The sequence below is a fragment of the Trachypithecus francoisi genome, unplaced genomic scaffold (genome assembly GCF_009764315.1).
Source record: "Trachypithecus francoisi isolate TF-2019V2 unplaced genomic scaffold, Tfra_2.0 Lachesis_group8, whole genome shotgun sequence".
Taxonomy (NCBI): domain Eukaryota; kingdom Metazoa; phylum Chordata; class Mammalia; order Primates; family Cercopithecidae; genus Trachypithecus; species Trachypithecus francoisi.
The window spans coordinates 65,146,167-65,167,815 of record NW_022681473.1 but is presented as its reverse complement, the minus strand read 5'-3'; the positions used below and the strand labels follow the sequence as shown (position 1 = coordinate 65,167,815).

The window sequence follows — 21,649 nt, the reverse complement described above, 5'->3', positions numbered from 1 at the left end:
GGGGGTCAGGGACACAAGGCTGGGGAAAAGGTAAGAGATGGTGATGGAAAGGTAGGATCATGGAAACAGCCTTCTGAGACTTTCTGGAATCCAATGCAACATTTCCTAAGCATTTAGAAATACAAAATTAAAGTAGTGTCCAAAATCTAAAGCCATTCGCTTTAACATTACTTAAGGAAATAGACTTCAGAAACACCACCCCCCCATCTGAGGTCTTTAACCGATCTTTGATTATAAGTTGTAATCCCACTTGAGATCATTTTGTAATATACTCTTTGCCAGCCTTTGCCATAAAAAGCAATGGAGCAAATCCATTTTAACTTTGAAAGTGTTTATTGCAGTAAGGTGTATTTTTCCTGACACCTACAGTATTTGTCAACAGATCTGGGAGTGGGTCTCATGTGTCCTGATTCCAAATTTTGGGAGTCAGTCTTCCAAATTAAGGCAGAGTGGGCTGCTTGAGTCTCTCTACTTACCGTTTTCTCTTTTCTGGGATCCTGAGTGGAATCAGAGCTCAATCATCATGTTCATGGCTGATTTAAATTTAAGCCAGGTGTAAATAGTTTGATGTATGGTACTAACATATGCTTCATTAGTGAGGCCTTTCTGAAAGTAAAGCCGTATGTCAAAAATTTAGTAAGTCACTTCCTGGAAGTCTTACTGGCAATCTTTCTTTCTATATTTATTTACTTATTTTGAGAGAGAAAACTTTTCAAATATAAGAAAAGGACATAAAATAATATAGCAAGCAATTATATCTATTATTGTAATGAATATATGTTCAAATTTTGCTATATTTGTTTCATTTTTTAAAATATATTTTTTTAAAAAAACGTTACATACAGCTAAAACCCCACTCATCCTCCTTATCACTCACCCCACCCCTTCTGCTCCACCCTTGCCCAGGTAGCCGCGATCCTGAACTATATAGTATATGCCCTTCTGAGTCCAGCTTCTTTCACTCAGCACATTATATCTGTGGAATTCATCCATATTGCATCATTTGTTAGTAGTTGATTTCTCTTTATTGCTGGGTAGTATTCCATTCTATGAATATGCCACAAACTGTTGATCCAGTCTCCTGTTGACAGATTCTTGGATTGCTTCCAGTTTGGGCTACTGTGAATAAAGCTACTGTTAACCTCCTTTTATGTCCTTCTATGGACATTTATTCTCATTTCTCTTGGATGAATACCTGGGAGTGGTATTGCCAAGTCACAGAATAAGCTTCAATAATTATCAACATGTGGCCAAATTTGTTTCATCTATACTTCCCCAATCCCTTCCTCTGTGGATTATGAAGTTTCTAGTTTATGAAATTCTTTTTTTTTTCTTAGGGTTTCGCTCTGCCATCCAAGTAAGTACAGTGACACAATCATGGCTCGCTGCAGCCTTGATCAAGAGATCCTCCCACCTGGGGGGCTCAAGTGATCCTCCCACCTCAGCCTCCCAAGTAGCTAGGACTGCAGGTGTGCCCAACCATGTCCAGCTACTTTTTAGATAAGAGTCTCACTGTGTTGCCCAGGATGGTCTTGAACTCCTGACCTCAAGTGATCCTCCTGCCTCAGCCTCTCAAAGTGCTGGGATTACAGGCATAAATCACTGCACCCAGCCTATCTTCTGAAATTCTTAATTGTCTAATTCCATCATCATGCTATTGTGTCTGTTGACTCTTGCTCATGATGGATTATTTCCTGATATAGTTTGTCATGTTTGGGAGCTTATTTTCAGCAGGACATTTTCCCCCTAAGAGAATCCATGTGCCTAGAGTTGTGGGAATATCCCTCCAGAGAGTTTTGGGTGTTCTTCTTCCAGAAACTCTGGTGCTCTCACTGGCCTTAGATCCATTTTTATATTCATTTATTGACATAGGAGTTCCTTAACCATATGAATATTGCAGATTCAAACCCTATACTCACAAGAAGTAGAGGCTCAAAATTGAGAATATTCTTTTTTTTATTTTTTATTTTTTATTTTTTTTATTTTATTTTTTTATTATACTTTAAGTTCTAGGGTACATGTGCATGATGTTTATATCATGTATAACTCCCCAATGCAATCCCTCCCTCCTCCCCCCTCCCCATGATAGGCCCCAGTGTGTGATGTTCCCCTTCCTGAGTCCAAGTGATCTCATTGTTCAGTTCCCACCTATGAGTGAGAACATGCGGTGTTTGGTTTTCTCTTCTTGTGATAGTTTGCTAAGAATGATGGTTTCCAGCTGCATCCATGTCCCTACAAAGGATGCAAACTCATCCTTTTTTATGGCTGCATAGTATTCCATGGTGTATATGTGCCACATTTTCTTAATCCAGTCTGTCACAGATGGACATTTGGGTTGATTCCAAGTCTTTGCTATTGTGAATAGTGCCGCAGTAAACATACGTGTGCATGTGTCTTTGTAGTAGAGTAATTTATAATCCTTTGGGTATATACCCAGTAGTGGGATGGCTGGGTCATATGGTACATCTAGTTCTAGATCCTTGAGGAATCGCCATACTGTTTTCCATAATGGTTGAACTAGTTTACAATCCCACACAGAGCTAGACAGAAACAAACAAATCTTGTCTCATTAAGGCAGCAGGCAAATTTTTTCTGGTCTACCTTTTCTCCTAAGGTGTAGTTTTTTATAGAATCCAATTTCATGCGGGTGTCCTAGTTCCAGTTCCTGGGCTTGGGGCAGGTCTAAGAACAGCTCTTCTTCTATCCTCATATGGGCATTATAACCCAAGGTTACTGAACACCAAGGTTACTGTGATTAACACCCACCCCCATGCTAAGGAACGTCAGCATCTGCTCATAAGCTTATGGTTTGGGCTTTTAGTCCTTTTTTGTTTCTGGTACCTGATATTTTCTGTTTTTTTATTTCTTGAAAATATATAATATAACACTTTTTATACTTTATTCAAAGTGTCTGAATTTGTGTTCGGAAGGATTCCAGTTATTTCAGTCTACCATATTGCTGGGACTTGAAGTTATTCATGGAAATCTTTTTTTTTTTTTTTTTTTTTTTTTTTTTTTTTGAGACGGAGTCTCGCTCTGTCACCCAGGCTGGAGTGCAGTGGCCGGATCTCAGCTCACTGCAAGCTCCGCCTCCTGGGTTTACGCCATTCTCTCGCCTCAGCCTCCCGAGTAGCTAGGACTACAGGCGCCCGCCATCTCGCCCGGCTAATTTTTTGTATTTTTTTTTTTTTAGTAGAGACGGGGTTTCACCGTGTTAGCCAGGATGGTCTCGATCTCCTGACCTCGTGATCCGCCCGTCTCGGCCTCCCAAAGTGCTGGGATTACAGGCTTGAGCCACCGCGCCCGGCCTATTCATGGAAATCTTAATTAAACAAGTTAACTTGTCGTGAAAAGTTCAGTCATTTTTAGCATTTTTTAGCTCAATCTTTTTACAAATAGGACTTGAGGTGCAGAAAAATGAAACAACAGGTTAATGGCAGACTTGAAGGAAAAATGATTTATTATTTAGGCTGCAGAACTGCAATATCTCTAGGATTTTTCTCTGTCAGGAAGTTACACCCTAATTAGATCATTTTGTAAGAGTTCTTCCTAGTCTGTAACTTTACAATTCCATGTTGTCTCCAGTATCAACTTCCAGGAAATTCCACTTGCAGCTCTGGTATTCTAGTTAACTGTAAACTATGAGGAGACAGGAGCTATGTCTGGTACATGTTGCCATGTTGCTGGCATTCCAGCATTTAATACAGAACAGATCCATTGAGCTTCCATAGTATTCCATGTCTGCCTTCGTTATGGTGTCTAATGCATTGTGTTACAATTATTGGCTTACTCACGGGCCCCCTCTTGATTTAAGCTCTTACAGGACAGGGCCACCAGGCACAGAGAAAATACTTAGTAAATATTGAATAGATGAATGAATGAATGAATGAATGAATGTAATCCATTCTTCACATTGCTACCAGCAATATCTTCCTAAAAATATGATATTCAAGACTGTAATTTGCTTAGCCCATGCTGCTGTTTCAAGTTTACTTTTTGTTTCTCTTCACCCTAGCTACAGCCACGATGGACTGCTTGAACACATTCTTGCTTTAGATTTCTGTTTCTGCCATTCCCTCATCTTAAAATGCTTTTCTTCCCAGTCTCTGCTCACCGAAATCCTTTTCCTTCTTCAAGGAAGGCCTGTCTCAGATGCTACCTCCTGCATGAAGCTTTCTGAGATTCCCAAGTCTCCTCCCTTCTCTGTGCCACCACAGGATAGTATGCATTTTCCTTGGAGCACTCATGACATTCTGTCCCAAATTAAAGTTAGTTGAGGTCATGTTCTCTTCTCCTCCAGATTATAAATTCCTCAAGCATAAGAACCCTTATGTCTCCTCTCCACCTAATACAATGCATTGTATATAGTAGATGCTTAATAAATTGAATTAAAATGAGTTTGAAATTAAAACCTGCCTTCTTGGATTCCAAAGGTCCTCTTATTCTTTGAATTGTCATTTTCTTTTTCTACCTGTGGAATAAGGCTTTAGCGATGGTACTTGTGTTCTGTGTGTTCTGTGTAGGTGGCCTATGACATGGGGGATTATTACCATGCCATTCCATGGCTGGAGGAGGCTGTCAGTCTCTTCCGAGGATCTTATGGAGAGTGGAAGACAGAGGATGAGGCAAGTCTAGAAGATGCCTTGGATCACTTGGCCTTTGCCTATTTCCAGGTAAGGGAATAAGTGAAGCTCACTTGCTTTTATTTTACTAAGTGAAATCCTTTATAGCTGCTTTACAATTTCTAAGCATTTTCACATCTTAATCTGTTTCATCTTCCCAATAGGACCAAATGTGAGTCAAGCAAGGAAGTTATTTTATCATTTCCATATATCACATGTGAGGAAACTGAGTCTCCAAAAGACTCTTAACTTGTCACAAAGCTTATAGACCTAGGATTAGACTATTAGTCCAGTGCTCTTTCCAATGCATTGACTACTTTACAATCATTATTTCCCATGTAGGAGGCAGTTTGTCACCTGTAGCAGCAGCTGCTTTATTCCCAAATGGTTAATGGGTTCACAGTAAATGTAGATCACTCTTTTGTGCTCTCAGCAACTCATAATTCTTCACAGATATTACCCATGATATTGCCGTGGACAAAGAAGTTTGATTATGAGCTTTTCTCATCTGCAGTTGAGTCCAACTGTAATGTGACTCCTGTCTAGTTACAGAGCTGGAATCACTGTTCTGTAGTACCAGTCACAGTGCCTCCTCCAGGTGTTGTTTTTCCACGGCACTGTTGATCTACTTACTCCCTGGTGTGCCTTATGTAGAAGTTCATTTCCCTAAATAAAGCAGCTACCAATAAACAAAACTAACCAATAACTGGGTAAGGTATAGCTTTTGTATAGCTAACCCCATTTCCCACCCGAGTTGTACAGTCTTCAAGGGTAGGCTGCAAAAATCTCCATGGAACCAGTTCCCTAGAGTTTCCAAAACTAGTAAACCATTTCTGCTCCCTACCTTTTTTTTTCTTTCCCCCTTTTCTTGAGAAAAGGGAGGAGGATGCGGGTGGTCCAAACCCATGTGTTGCTGCCCAAACAGATTTACTTTCAGTGCAGCAAACAGTCCTGTTCCTTTCATGGAAGTTCCTGGTGAATGGATCTTTGTTGTAAAACTGTGTCTGTGTTGGCCGGGTGCGGTGGCTCACGCCTGTAATCCCAGCACTTTGGGAGGTTGAGGCAGGCGGATCACCTGAGGTCAGGAGTTCGAGACCAGCCCGACCAACATGGAGAAACCCCCGTCTCTATGAAAAAAGAAAAAAAAAAATTAGCTGGGTGTGGTGGCACATGCCTGTAATCCCAGCTACTCAGGAGACTAAGGCAGGAGAATCGCTTGAGCTCGAGAGGCGGAGGTTGTGGTGAGCCGAGATTGTGCCATTGCACTCCAGCCTGGGAAACAAGCGAAACTGCTTCTCAAAAAAAAAAAAAAAAAAAGAAACAAAGAAACAAAGAAAAAAAAAAACTGTGTATGTTCTCTTCCTAACTCTCCTGCTAAATTGCTGTGTGTTAAAGCCAAATAGAATAACTGTGATGTAACAAAGGGTGAGAAGTAATTGAGTTTTCCTAGAGGAAGGAAATGGAAAATCAACGTGGAAAGACTCAGAGAAGAGAAACTAAAGCAACTTACCCTGAAAGATGGGGTTTCAAGTGCTGTACCCAATTATTGATTAGTTTTGTTTTGTTTCCCTCTAACTCTGATGGCTTGGATTTCTCTTCTATTCTCTTTCTACATCCTCCTTTGTCTGGTGAAATTCTGTTTATCTTACAAGGCGCAGTTTGAATGTCACCCACTTTGTGAAGTCTTCCTGAGTTCTCACTCCCCAGGCTTTCCTCCCTGGTGCTCTTACAGCACGTTTTTATTCCCCAATAACAGAACACATAAGGCATTATCTTATAGATGGTTAATGTTCCTTCTCACTCCCTAGTAAACTGGAAGTAAATGTCCCCATGGACCTTTCATTATCATATAAAATTTAATGTATTTTATTTCATATATTTTAGTAAAAAAAATTTTAGTAACTGCTAATAATGAGAGATGGTAGAGTACAGTGGTTAAGCTGTGGGCTCTGGAATCAGACAGACCTGGGTTCAAATGCTATGAAAACATGGGCAACTTAGTTAGCTTCCCTGGGCCTCAATTTTCTTATTTGTAAGAGAGGAATAATGATATTCACCTCAAATGGGTTGCTGTGAGGATTGAATGAGCTAATACAGGCAAAGCCTTTAACAAAATGCATGCATGGCACATGCTACTTGCTGGATAAATGTCAGCTCTTATTACATGATACATACATGTATATGTTCTCTTTTCATTTAATGTTACTTAGTGTACCTATTTCCAAAGAAACTTAACTGAGTTACAAAAGTAACTCTTTGTTCTTTGTAAAATATAATTTTACTTTATTACAAGGCTTTCAAGTTTTAAAGATATGTGAAATTGTATTTGGTTCTTTTCATCTCACGAAGAGTTTGAAAAGCTATGACCTTAACTTAATATTTGACATTATAAGATATTCATAGATTACTCAAGTATTCCTTGTTAAATGTAGAACAGAGTAATTCATTATATCAAATAATTAGAAACAATATATTTGTCCAACAGTAGTGGAATGGTTATGTTCTCTGTGGTGTATCTTCTGGATGGAATAAAATGCAGCCTTTAAAAATGCTGTCTGTGAAGACTATGTGATGATATCAAAATACTCCTGATAACAGTGTAGAGTGAAACAATCAGGATGTGAAATGTATAAAAATATGCTTATAACTATGTAAAAACTATATATTATCCAAAGTGCTTCAGTCCCTGGATTTTGGTGTAGTAATTTTTGTCCATTTCTCGTATGTTTCATAGTGTGCTGCTTATTGTTTTTATCATTAAAAGTGAATTGTTAATATGCTAAAGTAAAGTGATTGGAATGAAATACATTTCTATCAGTTAGTCATCATTTGGCAGCACCCAGAAGAGGACTGCTGGATACCCATCCAGGATTCTGTTCCCCAGATTTGTCTGGAAAGCCCTATTTCCTTTTGACTATGTTGAGCCCAAGGTTGAATGGCTGCAGGGAGAGTTAATTCCTGTGCACTGGGCAATGTTTCCATTTTAGTTCTTTCTTTGCCTTCCTCCACTAACTTTGTGGACTCTGGGAAGAACTGAATCTGGAGAACAAATTATATTTTTACTAGGGTTTTTATAGTTCCATATTAGGTTAAATATATTTAACTTCGGTTGTGTTATTAAATATAATATAACAAATAACAACACCCTGCAATTACGTGGTTTTGCACGCTCTAAGATTTGAGGGCACTTTAAGAAGGTTTATTTTCATTTATTTTCCTACCTTGCCTGGTAAGGGTGGTCATAAGTCATTAGTAAATGAGGAGACTGGTGAGACCTCATTTGCAGCGAGGCCATAGATCCTCTGCATTTCTGGTCTGCTGTTCCTTTCAGTGAGCCTTGTTATCTACTTATGGTAAGAATATTTTATAGTTTTTTTTTTTTTTAATCCATTTAATGGTTTGTTCAGAGGAGATGTCCTCAGTGAAGTTAATGCTTTCTTTTCCTTTTTTTTGAAACAGGCAGGAAATGTTTCATGTGCCCTCAGCCTCTCTCGGGAGTTTCTTCTCTACAGTACGTAATGGATAAAAGATAAGCCAGCCACAGGTCTGACTTATGGGGAACTCCCTTCTGCTCCTGGCTTTTAATTCCTGCAAGAGAACTACAGCTATCTGTCTTTATTATCTTTTTTTTTTTTTTTGAGATGGCATCTCACTCTGTCACCCAGGCTGGAGTGCAGTGGTGCGATCTCAGCTCACTGCCTCCTGGGTTCAAGCGATTCTCCTGCCTCAGCCTCCCGAGTAGCTGAGATTATAGGCGCCCACCACCACACCTGGCTAATTTTCGTATTTTTAGTAGAGATGGGGTTTCACCATGTTGGCGAGGCTGGTCTCAAACTCCTAACCTCAAGTGGTCCCCCCACCTCGGCCTCCCAAAGTTCTGGGATTACAGGTATGAACCACTGTGCCTGGCCCTATCTTTATTATCTTGATTTCATAATCCAGGTCACATTTCACATTTTGGTGAAATCTTACATACTGTTCAATGCATCGGGGGAAATTTTTAAGTTAGTTGGAAAATGCTGAGAAGATATCAACCTGTCCCTTCCTTCCTCCACCCAATCAATGTTATATTAGTGTTGCTTCAATGGGAAAAAGCCCAGGAGTGGGAGCTAGTTTCTTCAGAGACATTTTAAAGACCCAGATTTTGGAAGCAGACCCAAGAATGAATGAAATCAGTGTGCACTATGTACACAAGAAGGAAAGTGACTCAGCAGGATTGCACAGTTCAGCTGCTCACAGAGAGATGCCAGTTTTTCCCTTTAAGTCAGGTCTCCCTCTGTGATGCATGCATCCTGCCCAGCCAGTGGGTCACATAATTCAGCATCAACCCCCCTTCAGGGAGTCCCTTGCTAACAACAAAATGAGTTAAACAGGAGGGAGATGCTTCCTAACTCAGCTATCTGCTTGGAAATGTTTGCTTCAAAGTTATATGTGTATATTTGCTTAACATTTTAGTGGTAGATGGCTTCCTAGGTTTTTCTTTAATACAGTATTTGTTTGTTTTGTTTTGCTTTTGCTTTTAGGGATGTGGTTTTTTTTCTTTGTTGTTTGTTTTTTGGTTTTGTTTTTTGAGACAGAGTCTCGTTCTGTCACCCAGGCTGGAGTGCAATGGTGCGATCTTGGCTCACTGCAGTCTCTGCCTCCCAGGTTCAAGTGATTCTTGTGCCTCAGCCTCCCAAGTAGCTGGGATTACAGCCATGTGCCACCATGCCCAGCTAATTTTTATATTTTTAGCAGAGAGGGGGTTCTGCATGTTGGCCAGACTGGTCTCGAACTCCTGGCCTCAAGTGATCCACCTGCCTTGGCCTCCCAAAATGCTGGGATTACAGGCATGAGTATTTAGTATTTAGATACTAAAATGAGATACAAAAATCACTATTTTGTTTTAATATTTATAAAGTATTTCATATAGGACTTTACAATTGCATGTATACATAACTTTTTAATGAATCAATTTAGTAAATTATTCCCTTCTGATAATTTAGCAAACAGTAGGATAAGGAAGTAGCTGTATATCTACAAACACATGAGTAGTTAGTGGTACAAACAAAATTATAATCCAAACCTTTTTATTTCTTTGCACTTGATCTATTAAATTTTTTGCTATCCACCCAAATTGTGTGCTTTTATAGGTGGATAATAGAACATGGCAAGTTGAGATTCCCAGTTTTATTTCTGGCTTTGCAATATTTTCACTGGGGTTTGGGCTTGTAATTTCCATTCTCCAAAACTTCATTTCTTCTCTTATTGAAACAGAATGGTAATTTCTGCCCCTTCCTTTCCTCCTTTGCCAGGGTGATGCTTGCGGTTAGAAGCACACTGGGTTCCTCAGAGAAAGATGCTTTGGGAGCCTTAGAACAATTCAGCATCTCCTTCTGAGGTGCATTGAGAGTCATGCAAAGAGACCAGCAGGCCATGGGTAGCTCTGCCAATGCATGGGGCAACTTGCAGCCTAAGTGGGTACAGACAGGTGGGCATGAACAAGACGCAAGATTTATTGGGTTTCCCAAGGGCCCTGTGGGAATCCAGTCTAGAGCCAAAGTCTAGAGTCCCTCTGCCCCATACTTCTTTGCTCTGGGTCTAGGCCAGTTAGGAGATTTGAAAGATCTAGTGGAGCCAGGAATGAATTAGCTTCCAATTCTCTGGGGAAGAATAGGTTGGGTCCTTTTGCAACAGGCTTTGACTTTCTGGACTTCTCCTTCATTGCACTTATCATATTTTGTTGTAAGTGATAATTTAATGTCCTTTTTCTCCATTAGACTCTAAATTCTGGGAGGTCAGCCTGTAGCACAGTATCTGGTACATAGTAGATGTTCATTGACGATTTTCTGAATGGATGGGTGAAAGAATCAATGAATGAATGAATGAAGCTTCATCTTCCCCATATACACCATCACACTATCCCAGAGCAGCCATCCTCATGATCCCTTGGCCTAAGAGTTTTAAGTTCCACTTTGCTTCCTAAAGCCCTTTGCACCTTTGCATCTTCAAAGGTGCAAAGGACTTTGGGTACTTTAAAAAAAAAAAAAAAAAGGTACTTTAAAAAAAAATACCAGGTACTCTTCTGGGAGTGAGGGCCTTGTGTCCTCCTGTGCGTTGACATGAGGAGTTATTCAGGAGATCCAGTTGCCCATCTTGTGCAGCAGTGAAGCTGGAGGAAACCTTGGTGGCACTCCCTGCGGCCAGTGTTTGTTAATCCCTATTTTATATTCCCTGCTCTGATTTCTTCCAGGCCCAGATAATAAGAGGATGGCCAGGAATGTCTTGAAATATGAAAGGCTCTTGGCAGAGAGCCCCAACCAGGTGGTAGCTGAGGCTGTCATCCAGAGGCCCAATATACCCCACCTGCAGACCAGAGACACCTACGAGGGGCTATGTCAGACCCTGGGTTCCCAGGTAGGATTCCTCAGGGAAAGAGAAAGGGGGAGAGGCCTGGCTAGAGTGTGAGAAACTAGAATTGGGATAACATGAGGGGGTAGAGCTGATGCATTAAAAACAATAAAGCTCACTTGGGCAGCATCATAGTGACCACATTCTGTATCTCTTGCATTCCGATTTTGTTATGCCATAGTTCCCCTAAGTTGAGTTTTGCTCCTAGACCCTTCTTCTCTTGTGCTTATCCTATTCTTTCTTTCCAGCCCACTCTCTACCAGATCCCTAGCCTCTACTGTTCCTATGAGACCAATTCCAATGCCTACCTGCTGCTCCAGCCCATCCGGAAGGAGGTCATCCACTTGGAGCCCTACATTGCTCTCTACCATGACTTTGTCAGTGACTCAGAGGCTCAGAAAATTAGAGAATTTGCAGAACCATGGGTGAGTGTCCTGAGAACCCGCCAAGAATTTCTCTTTGTGTCTTCACATGCCTGGAGTTCAGGAGTGTTCAGAATAGGCAACCTGAACAACTAGACACCTCAAAGAGCTAAGGAGTTCAGAATGCCAACCATTCCATAAAACTAATCCATGGTGGAAAAAAATCACAATAGTGCTTGCCTCTGGATGGAAAGGATTAACTGGATGATGTGCAAGAGGATTCTCTGGGGTATTGAAAATGTGCTCTCAATATCTTGTTAGAGACATGGTACATGTGGCTGTATGCATTTGTCAAAACTCACCAAATGGTCCACTTGAGACCTGTGCATATCATTGTATGTAAGTTTAACCTAAGAAAATGCAAATAAAAAAGAACACTTCAAAAGTGTCAACCATTCCATATAATCGGTAGAGGTGGGGAAAAGGGTGAAATGACAGCGGCAAGGAGTAAAATCCTAGCACATATTTACAGAGTTAGAGTAGAAAGCTGAACTTCATTATTTGTCAAAAGGGAAACTGAGGCCCAAAGAGGGGAAGGGACTTGTTAAGGTCACACATGTAGCTAGAGCCACAGCTAGAACTTAGAGGTACAGTAGTCCCCCTTATTTGCAATTTTACTTTCTGTGGTTTCAGTTATTCTCAGTTTAGTACAATAAGATATTTTAAGAGAGAGAGGTCATTTTCCCGTAACTTTAATACAGTATATTATTATTCTTCTTCTATTTTATTATTGTTAATCTCTGTGCCTCATTTATGAATTATAAATTATAACAGAATTATAAATTAAACTTTGTACTTCAATTATAATCATGATTATAATTTCGTTTTAAAAAGAATCAAAGGAGGCCAGACTGGTCAGGGCTAGCGGGCCCAACAAAGGTGCAGGGCTTCAACTGAGTCTTCAAAGATGGGCAGGATGTGCCGAGAGAGAGAAGTGATGAGCGAATGTGCTTTGGGAAAGGGACAGTGACTAGGAAGCAGAGATATTCAACACAAGCCACTGAGGCATCTGTCTTCAGTTCCCATGGGGGAGCCACTACCACGTGAGCCCAGGGCTGATTCCTGGGAGAGCCACAGACCAGACAGGCATCAGCAGCCCCAGAAAGACGCTTCTAGGGGAAGGAAGTGTGCCAAGGTCTGTGCATGCCAAATGGACGACATGGCCGTGAACGATTAAATAGACATCTCTGGGTGGGTCACTTCTCCTGTTTCCATGACAACAGGGCTGTTTTAAGGAAAAATTTAGTTATAATTTAGTTATAATGTAATAATGATTATAATTAAATTACAATCATGATTAAATTAAATTTTTATTAAAGCCATCCCACACTGTCTTCACTCAGAGACCCAGCCTGACAGAGCAGCCTCTATATGGGACATTGCCAGTCTCATGGAAAAGGAAAAAGACAAATGGCAAACATAAGCTGGCTCATAAAGCTTCTGCGCGGAAGTGCCAGATGTTACTTCCACCCATGTTTTGTTGGTCAGAGCAAAGCATGTGGCCACTACTGCAGTCAACAGCGAGGTTCTAATTCTTCCACAGGGAAAGTACTGCAAGTCACCAAGCCAAGCTGGATGTCAATGGGAAGAGGACATTTAATCTTCCATTTGGAAGCATGCTAAATATTAAAAAATAATGCACCTCTATAAGCATGTTGCCTCTTTAAACATATTGTCTCAGAATTATTTCTGTCAAGCCAGACATTGTGCCCTTAACATGTGCAGTTCATCCAGGCAGCCGTTAGTCATTCATCAAGAGAATAGAGCCCACTGTGTGCCAGACACTGGCCTGAGTGCTGGGCTTTTACAGTGAGATGAAGTATTGGTTCTTTCCTCTTGGGAACTTAGTGCACAATGGGGAAAAACAAATATTTACACTAAACTATGATACATGCTATCATAGAGGTGTGTGCAGGGAGTTGTACTATGCACATAAAAAAGGGAGGCTTCCTCTAAAGAAAAGGCAATTGGGTGAAGAACAGATGGGTAAGGGAGGAAGAATCAGGGAAGGCTTCACTGTGGAGGTGACATCTATCAGAGAAAGAAGGTGGCAAGGGGTATTCCAGAAAGACAAAACAGTATGTGCAAGGGCAACAGTATGTGATATGTGGTATGTTCAGAGACTGGGCAGAAACTTGGTGGCTGAAGTGTGCAAGGGATGGGGGCGAGAAGTAATAGGAGATGAGGCTAGAGGTGAGACACCATTAGCAGATGCTATAAATGCCATGCCAGGGAGTTTGGATTTTATCCTTTAGGCAGCAGGAGAGCTGTTGGACAGTTTTAATGGGAGAGTTGCATGATCATGTCTGATTTTTAAGGAAGATTGTGACAGCAGACATGGATTGGAGGGAGAAGAGGAGCAATCATCATTTCATCTAAAAGCCCCTCCAGGACAGTCTAGAATCTTTGCACAGAAGTTTTTTGAGATAATTAAGCCCCACTGGTAAATTGGAGCAAACAGGTTCAGCTTTGCAGTGAACCAGCAGTAGTAGCTTTTGGCCAACAGCTACATTTTGCTTAGAACAGCCCTGTTACCATGGTAACGGGAGAAGTGACCCACCCAGAGACGTGGATTTAAATGTTCATGGCTGTGTCGTCCATTTGGCATGCACAGACCTTGGCACACTTCCTTCCCCTAGAAGAGTCTCTCTGGGGCTGCTGATGCCTGACTGGTCTGTGGCTCTCCCAGGAATCAGCCCTGGGCTCACGTGGTAGTGGCTCCCCCATGGGAACTGAAGACAGATGCCTCAGTGGCTTGTATTGAATATCTCTGCTTCCTAGTCACTGTCCCTTTCCCAAAGCACATTCGCTCATCACTTCTCTCTCTCGGCACATCCTGCCCATCTTTGAAGACTCAGTTGAAGCCCTGCACCTTTGTTGGGCCCGCTAGCCCTGACCAGTCTGGCCTCCTTTGGTTCTTTTTTTAGAGCACCTTTTAGAGCCACATACAATTACCTATTCCTCCTCTGAACTCTAAGCTTTTTCTCACCGGTTGTTTGGTACTTAATTTTTAAATGTATTCTGCCTTTTATGTGTTGTCTGACATCACCGACAGTTTCCTGGGTCAGCATCCTGTTTCCCCAGTCAGATTGTAAACTAGCAGGCATCATCTTTCTGCAAATGCCTTGCCCATGTTCTTCCCATTGCTGCCAGAGTAGTCTTTAAAAGCTCAGGTCTGACCACTCAAGCCCTTGCTGAAACTCTTTAATGGGTCACTTTTGCCCTTGAGTGCTTACAAGTCTCCATGGCCTGGCTGCTGCCAACCCCTTCCACCACATCTCCCCCAGCACTTGATGCTCCAGCTGCACACTCTTCTGTCTGCCTGGAATGAGCTGCCCTTGACTTCTCACCCGTATGATTCCAGTGTGTCTCGTGGACATCCTGGAAAGACTTCCTGTCCCTCATAAGAAGGGGCTATGTGCCCCTCTCTGTATTTTCATGGCATTCTATACTTACCTATTATGGCCTCATTAGATGTCTTAGGGGCAGGGGACATTGTCTGGGTTAACATATTGTTTTTCCAGGGCCTAGCACAGTGCTTAGCACAGAGAACAACCAATAAATATTTGTTCCAAAAAATGAGTGACTGGTACATGGACAATTAATGATTGTTACAGGAATTAAGTATAAGGTGGCTTCTTAATTTGGAGTGGAGAAAGGATTCCTTAGGTTTTTTTTTTTTTCTTTTTCTTTTTCTTTTTTTTTAACCATGAATTTGGCCCTAAAAGAACAGAAGGAGCATCCCTCTTCTGTGAGTCTCTCCTCTACAAATGGCTCAGGACAGCACACCAGGGACAATGGATAGAGGCAACATCAATCCCCTTCTGATTTCCTGCTTCATAAGATTGTAGAGCCACATGATGAGAGGAACTCGCAAGCACATGTTGTTCCTGTGCTGCATTTTATAGATGGGGCAACAGGCCCAAGGAAAGGAAGTGGCTTTTCCAAGACTGTCTACCTGGTTTAGCAGGAGGGACAATGACATTATGGAAGCTTCAGAGAAGGGAAAGAGCTTCTGTCTGTGAAGCTCATTGCCCCAGGCTCTGCCTGCCTGTGAAGCACCAGAGCTGGGTCTGAGCCCTGTGAGCACCTTTAAGCACAGTGCCCTGTTTCTTTCATTCATTTGTTTATTTAACCAGTACTAAGCACCTACTCCACCGCCAGGCGTTGAATGGACCCTGGGGATACAGCACTGAAAAAAGGTCAAGTCCTTGCCCTCATGAGCTGACATTCTGATGACAGAGGCATTTACCCTCATATAAATAAATAATATTTCTCTTTCTGTCCCTGGATTTTGCAATTAGGAGACACTTTATTTAAAAATAATTTAGGCCTGCTATGGTGGCTCATTCCTATAATCCCAGCACTTTGGGAGGCCGAGGCAGGAGGATCCCTTGAGACCAGAAGTTCAAGACCAGCCTGGGCAACAAAACAAGACCCCATATCTACAAAAAACATTTTTTAAAAAAATTAGCCAGTTTTGGTGGCATGTGCTTATGGTCCCAGCTATTTGGGAGGCTGAGGTGGGAGGATTGCTTGAGTCTAGGAGTTGGAGGCTGTAGTGAGCTATGATTGTACTACTGCACTCCAGCCTGGGCAACATAGCAAGACCCTATCTCTAAAGATAATAATAATAATAATTTAAATGCTATATCTAGACATTCAGAACAAAAGACAGGCATTTAATTAAACTAGTGTTATCAAAACTGTTGTTGTCTTTTCACAATCAAGGCAGTTGCAGCTATGAAAATCTCACAAGTACCCTCAACATTTATAACTATTATATATCAATTTTTTTTTTTTTTTTTTTTTGAGACGGAGTCTCGCTGTGTCGCCCAGGCTGGAGTGCAGTGGCGCGATCTCGGCTCACTGCAAGCTCCGCCTCCCGGGTTCCCGCCATTCTCCCGCCTCAGCCTCCGAGTAGCTGGGACTACAGGCGCCCGCCACCGCGCCCGGCTAGTTTTTTGTATTTTTAGTAGAGACGGGGTTTCACCGTGTTAGCCAGGAGGGTCTCGATCTCCTGACCTCGTGATCCGCCCGCCTCGGCCTCCCAAAGTGCTGGGATTACAGGCTTGAGCCACCGCGCCCGGCCTATATATCAATTTTTTAAAAAAAGTAGTTGTAGCAAAAACAGATTCTGATTCTCCATAAGGAAAGGCTTTCATTAGAATATTCAAAAGGAGTAGGCTGCCTCTGAGTGTAGAGAGTTTCCTGTTGCTGGAGGTGTTCGTTTAATTCGACAAACACTTACGAAGTGCTTACCATAGGCCAGCCCCTGTGCCTGACCCTGGGAAACAAAGATGAATGAGAAATAGCCCCTGTTCTTACCTAACTCACAGTCTTGCAGATACAAAAGGGATTCAAAAACAGTTCAATTCAACTTAGCAAACTTTTATCGGGTGCTTACTGTCGACTAGACACAGTGTTAAAAGTTATTTTCTAAAGACCCATGACAATGCAAAAAACTTCCCATCCAAAATTAAAATTAAAATTAAGCCCTTGAATGCAAAAAAAAAAAAAAAAAAGGTTATTTTCAACTTTACGATCTTTAGTCCCTTATGGTCTTTTATTTTCAGGATTCATAGCTGTCACTAAATTAGTCCCACATGCAAAATGTCCTCTAATTAGGGAGGAACTGGCGTCTGTTATGTTTATGCTTAAGGGGGGAGCATGTCTGTCGAATGACAAGCCTTTCCTTTTGCATCCTAACCACTTGGACTTTGTCTTACATCCTTCCCACCAGCTACAGAGATCAGTGGTGGCATCAGGGGAGAAGCAGTTACAAGTGGAGTACCGCATCAGCAAAAGGTAAGAAGGGCCCTTCCTTGGTCATACCTGCTGCCCACCCTCAGGCCTGTAGCATAGCTGACTGCCAGTCAGCAACAGCCGTTCAGGGACCGCCAGAGGTGGAGAACTCCTAGTTCACGTTTATAGCGATACATTCTTTTTAAGAGGGAGAAGTTTCCACTCCCCTTTCCCAGATTGTTAGATCATCTGAGGATTTAACTAGAAGGCCATTCGAGAGAGACTTGGAAAAGCTCCTCTGGCCTAAACCAAAAAATAAGTCTGTAGTTGTTCTTCTAAACAGGATTGCTTTTCCAGAAGATATAGTCCTGTCTACATTTGTAATTTTAACTTTACAAGATTCTGTTCCCACCTCCTGACTCATATTCAAAGCATGACTTGCCAACAATGAGACCAGAAGGACAAATAGACTCTGTGGCCCTGATGGCTTCTGTAGAGGAGCAGATTCAGCTGTGAGAGCCCAGCTTTATCCCACCCCTCCAGCCCTGCCCACCCCCCACTGCAGCCCTTTACTTGCATCCACCAAAGACATGTGAGACAGTGATGTCAGCATCCTTGGCAAGAGGCCAGACCTCAGAATGGGGATTCGTTTGTGCTGTCTGGGAAGGGAGGTGAGTGATCAAAGCTGTGATTCAGAATCATTTGGCTTAACTTACTTGGTCTGGTACGTTCAGGGCCTTTCATATTAGTAGTTATTCTCTAAGCTATGGAAGGTCCCTATGACCTCAGCTTCATTGCTTTTTCTAACCTTTCTGATACTGTAGTGTCAGAGAGAAAATTCAGCCTTGGGTTAATTGCTTCCAGGGGAGCAGGTGGTATTTTCTTCCCTTTTCAGAACAAGAAACTACTTTCTTTCTCTACTTGCATCACTCTTCAGCTCTTTGACTTTTGATTCTGTCCTCACAACTTCACTGGAGCTGGTCTCCCAAAGGTCACCAGGGAACTTCTAATTACCAAATCGTTTTCCTGCTCGCACACCTTCACTGACTACCCATTATCCATAAAGTCAAGTCCAGATTCCATATCACAGTGTTTTCAGCTTTCTATGTCATGCCCTGAGGCTGCTTCTCCAGCTGTATCTCCCGTTACTTCTTCCTGTCTCCTTATGCATAATTTATTGCCACACCTCCATGTCTGTGCTTATGCTGTTTCTTCAGGCTGGAATACTCCTACATCTTTTCCATCTATTGAAATTTTATGTACCCTTCAAAATTTGGCCTCAATGTCACCATCTTACCTGAGTGCCCCACTGGAATGAACTTCTTCTTCCTCTGTGCTCCCCAGCACTTTAAAGTCTGTTTCTCAATTTTTCACTGTACCTTACTTTGTTCTTAGTTATATTTGTGTTTGTCCTTTCTCCCATAATCCATGAGCTCTTAGAAGGCAATAACCCTGTCTTGGGGATCTCTGTAAACCTAAGAGCATGTGGCATAGCACTCTCTTGCACTCTATTTAAAAGAATGAACACATTAGTTCATCAAAAGCAAAGAGCAAAGAAATGGTCTTCCATATCATGCCAAGGCTCTTCCCTCAGAGCCTTATGGTCTCCCCAGGAGGCCCACTGGCTTTAGGGAGCACTTCCTCATTTTCCAGGGACATAAATTCTGATTCCAAAATTGCTACTTTGTCAGAAGTGACTCAACAAGACATTCAGGAAAAAAGACTGAACTCTGCTGTTTGGTCTTTGCCCTATCCTGGCTTGTCTTGCAGTAGAGCAGAGATTTTCCTGTGTTTAAAAGTAACACTAACATATAGCTCACAAAGTGTCTTCGTAAGCATTGCCTCTCACAATCTTTTTAAGTCTGTGAAGTAGATATTATTATCATCCCAATTTTATAGACAACACACTGACCCTTAGAGAGGTTAGTGGTTAAATACTTTACTTAGGATCACAGAGGATCAGGGACTCGTCACGTTTCTCTAAATCTCAAGCTTTTCCCAGTGTATCCGGGTCCCTCTGTTCAGATGTCTCTACACCATAGTAGCTTTGAAGGCCGGGGTTTTGTCTTATTCCTCTTTGTATCTCAATGCCATGAGATTGTTGAGGTAGAGAACAAAGTGAACTGGGCAGACATACCATGAGGACTGAGTAGGTAATTAGGCAGTTATGTCTGTCTTCCCTCCCTCTCTTCCTTCCTTCCTTCCATCCTTCCTTCTGGCAATTAACATAATTTATTTGTTTATTCACTCATTCAGATACATCATTTAGTCATTTCAGGCATCAGATCATTGATGCTTCAATCTGTGGTGTGTTTTAGTGCCTGGCTGAAGGACACCGTTGACCCAATGCTGGTGACCCTTAACCACCGCATTGCTGCCCTCACAGGCCTTGATGTCCGGCCTCCGTATGCAGAGTATCTGCAGGTGGTGAACTATGGCATCGGAGGGCACTATGAGCCTCACTTTGACCACGCTACGGTAATGGTGGAGTCAATGACCAATCCCCTGGGGTAGTAAGCCAGGCCATTATTTATTTCTCTGAGGCAGAGCTCTTGTTGGCTCTCAGGGAATACTAAGTGAAACCTTAGAACAAAGATTCTTGTTCTAGAAACATCTGAAAGCATTAGTTTCAAGCATATTGTTGCTGACTCATTTTCTTGTCTGCCACCTTCTACTAAAATTTGCTGGTGAGGGAAGAATGTGGCTTGTCATGGAATCATCTGACTTCTTCACTCAGGGACTTCCTGGTGAGGATTGTCCTTCCTCCAGTAACTCTTCTATCCTCATGATCTCAACTGGCCATCTTTGCTGATAATAGCAAATATATATTTTTTTAAATTTTAGATTCATAGGGTATATATGCTTGTTTTTTATTTACGTATTTATTTATGTATTTATTTTTTTCTTTATAGGCAGGGTCTTGCTCTGTTGCCAAGGCTGCAATGTAGTGGCACCATCATAGCTCACTGCAGCCTTGAACTCCTGGGCTAAGCGATGCTCCCATCTCAGCCTCCCAAGTAGCTCTAGGACTACACCTGGCTAATTAAAAAATTTTTTTGGGGGGGCCGGGCGCGGTGGCTCAAGCCTGTAATCCCAGCACTTTGGGAGGCCAAGACGGGCGGATCACGAGGTCAGGAGATCGAGACCATCCTGGCTAACACGGTGAAACCCCGTCTCTACTAAAAAAATACAAAAAATTAGCCGGGCGAGATGGCGGGCGCCTGTAGTCCCAGCTACTCGGGAGGCTGAGGCGAGAGAATGGTGTAAACCCGGGAGGCGGAGCTTGCAGTGAGCTGAGATCCGGCCACTGCACTCCAGCCTGGGCGACAGAGCGAGACTCCGTCTCAACAAAAAAAAAAAAAAAAAATTTTTTTTTTGTAGAGACAAGGTCCTGCTATGTTGCCCAGGCTGGTCTTGAACTCCTGGGCTCAAGCAATCTTCCCACCTCAGTCTCCCAAAGTGCTGACATTACAGGAGTGAGCCACTGCACCCAGCCGTGCTTGTTATATGGGCATTACATGTGTAATGGTGGGGACTACACTTCCAGTGTACCCATCACCCAAATATTGAATGTTGTACCTGATACATAATTTTTCAACTCTCACTCCCCTTTCACCCTCCCCCATTTTGGAGTTTCCAGTGTCTGTTACCTGCATCTTTATGTGCATGTGTACCCATTGTTTAGCTCCCACTTGTAAGTGAGAACATGCAATATCTTATCTTCTGCTTTTGAGTTAGTTCACTTAGGATAATGGCCTCCAGCTCCATCCATGTTGCTGCAGAGGAAATGATTACATTCTTTTTATGGCTGGATAGTATTCCATGTTGTATATATACCATACTTTCTTTATTAAATCAACCATTGATGGACATTTAGGTTGGTTCCATTACTTTGCTGTTGTGAATAATGCTGCAATAAATATCTGGGTGCAGGTGTTTTTTCTTTAATATAATACTTTATTTTCCTTTGGGTAGATACCCAGTAGTGATTTTTGAGGATTAAAATGACCTCCCCAAAATTGATCTATAAATTGAACCCCAGCTTTATAAAAATTCCAGGAGGGTTATTTTTATAGAAATTAACAAGCTGATCCTAAAATGTATATGGAAATGCAAAAAACCTAGAGCAGCCAAAACAATTTTGAAAAAGAAGAACACATTGGAGGACACACACTACCTGATCTCAAAACTTAGTATAGAGCTACAGGAATCAAGGCAGTGTGGCACCAGTGTAAGGAGAGACACATAGGTCAATGGAACAGAATAGAGTCCAGAAATAAACCAACACATTTATGATCAATTGATTTTGACAAAGGTGCCAAGGAAATTCAGTGAAGAAGATATAATCTTTTCAATAGATGGTATTGGAACAATTTAATATCTATCTGCAAAATAATAATGACTATACATCCTTATCTCACACCATATATGAAAATTAACACAAAATGGATCATAGATGTAAATGTAAAA

General features: G+C 41.8%; 1 protein-coding gene across 7 annotated transcripts in view; it reads left to right on the top strand.

Annotated features, from left to right (window-relative positions):
* Positions 1–21,649, top strand: part of P4HA3 (prolyl 4-hydroxylase subunit alpha 3) — a 39,828-nt gene that overhangs the window by 9,665 nt on the left and 8,514 nt on the right. For all 7 annotated transcript variants that reach the window (XR_004435614.1, XM_033203774.1, XM_033203772.1 and 4 more), the window contains exons 4-9: positions 4,524–4,673; positions 8,082–8,133; positions 10,855–11,018; positions 11,261–11,437; positions 17,178–17,242; positions 19,498–19,657. Coding sequence is in view for 6 of the 7 variants with exons in the window: in XM_033203774.1 (XP_033059665.1) it covers positions 4,524–4,673; positions 8,082–8,133; positions 10,855–11,018; positions 11,261–11,437; positions 17,178–17,242; positions 19,498–19,657 (768 nt within the window). In the remaining variant the exon portion in view is untranslated. The remainder of the gene's footprint in view (positions 1–4,523; positions 4,674–8,081; positions 8,134–10,854; positions 11,019–11,260; positions 11,438–17,177; positions 17,243–19,497; positions 19,658–21,649) is intronic.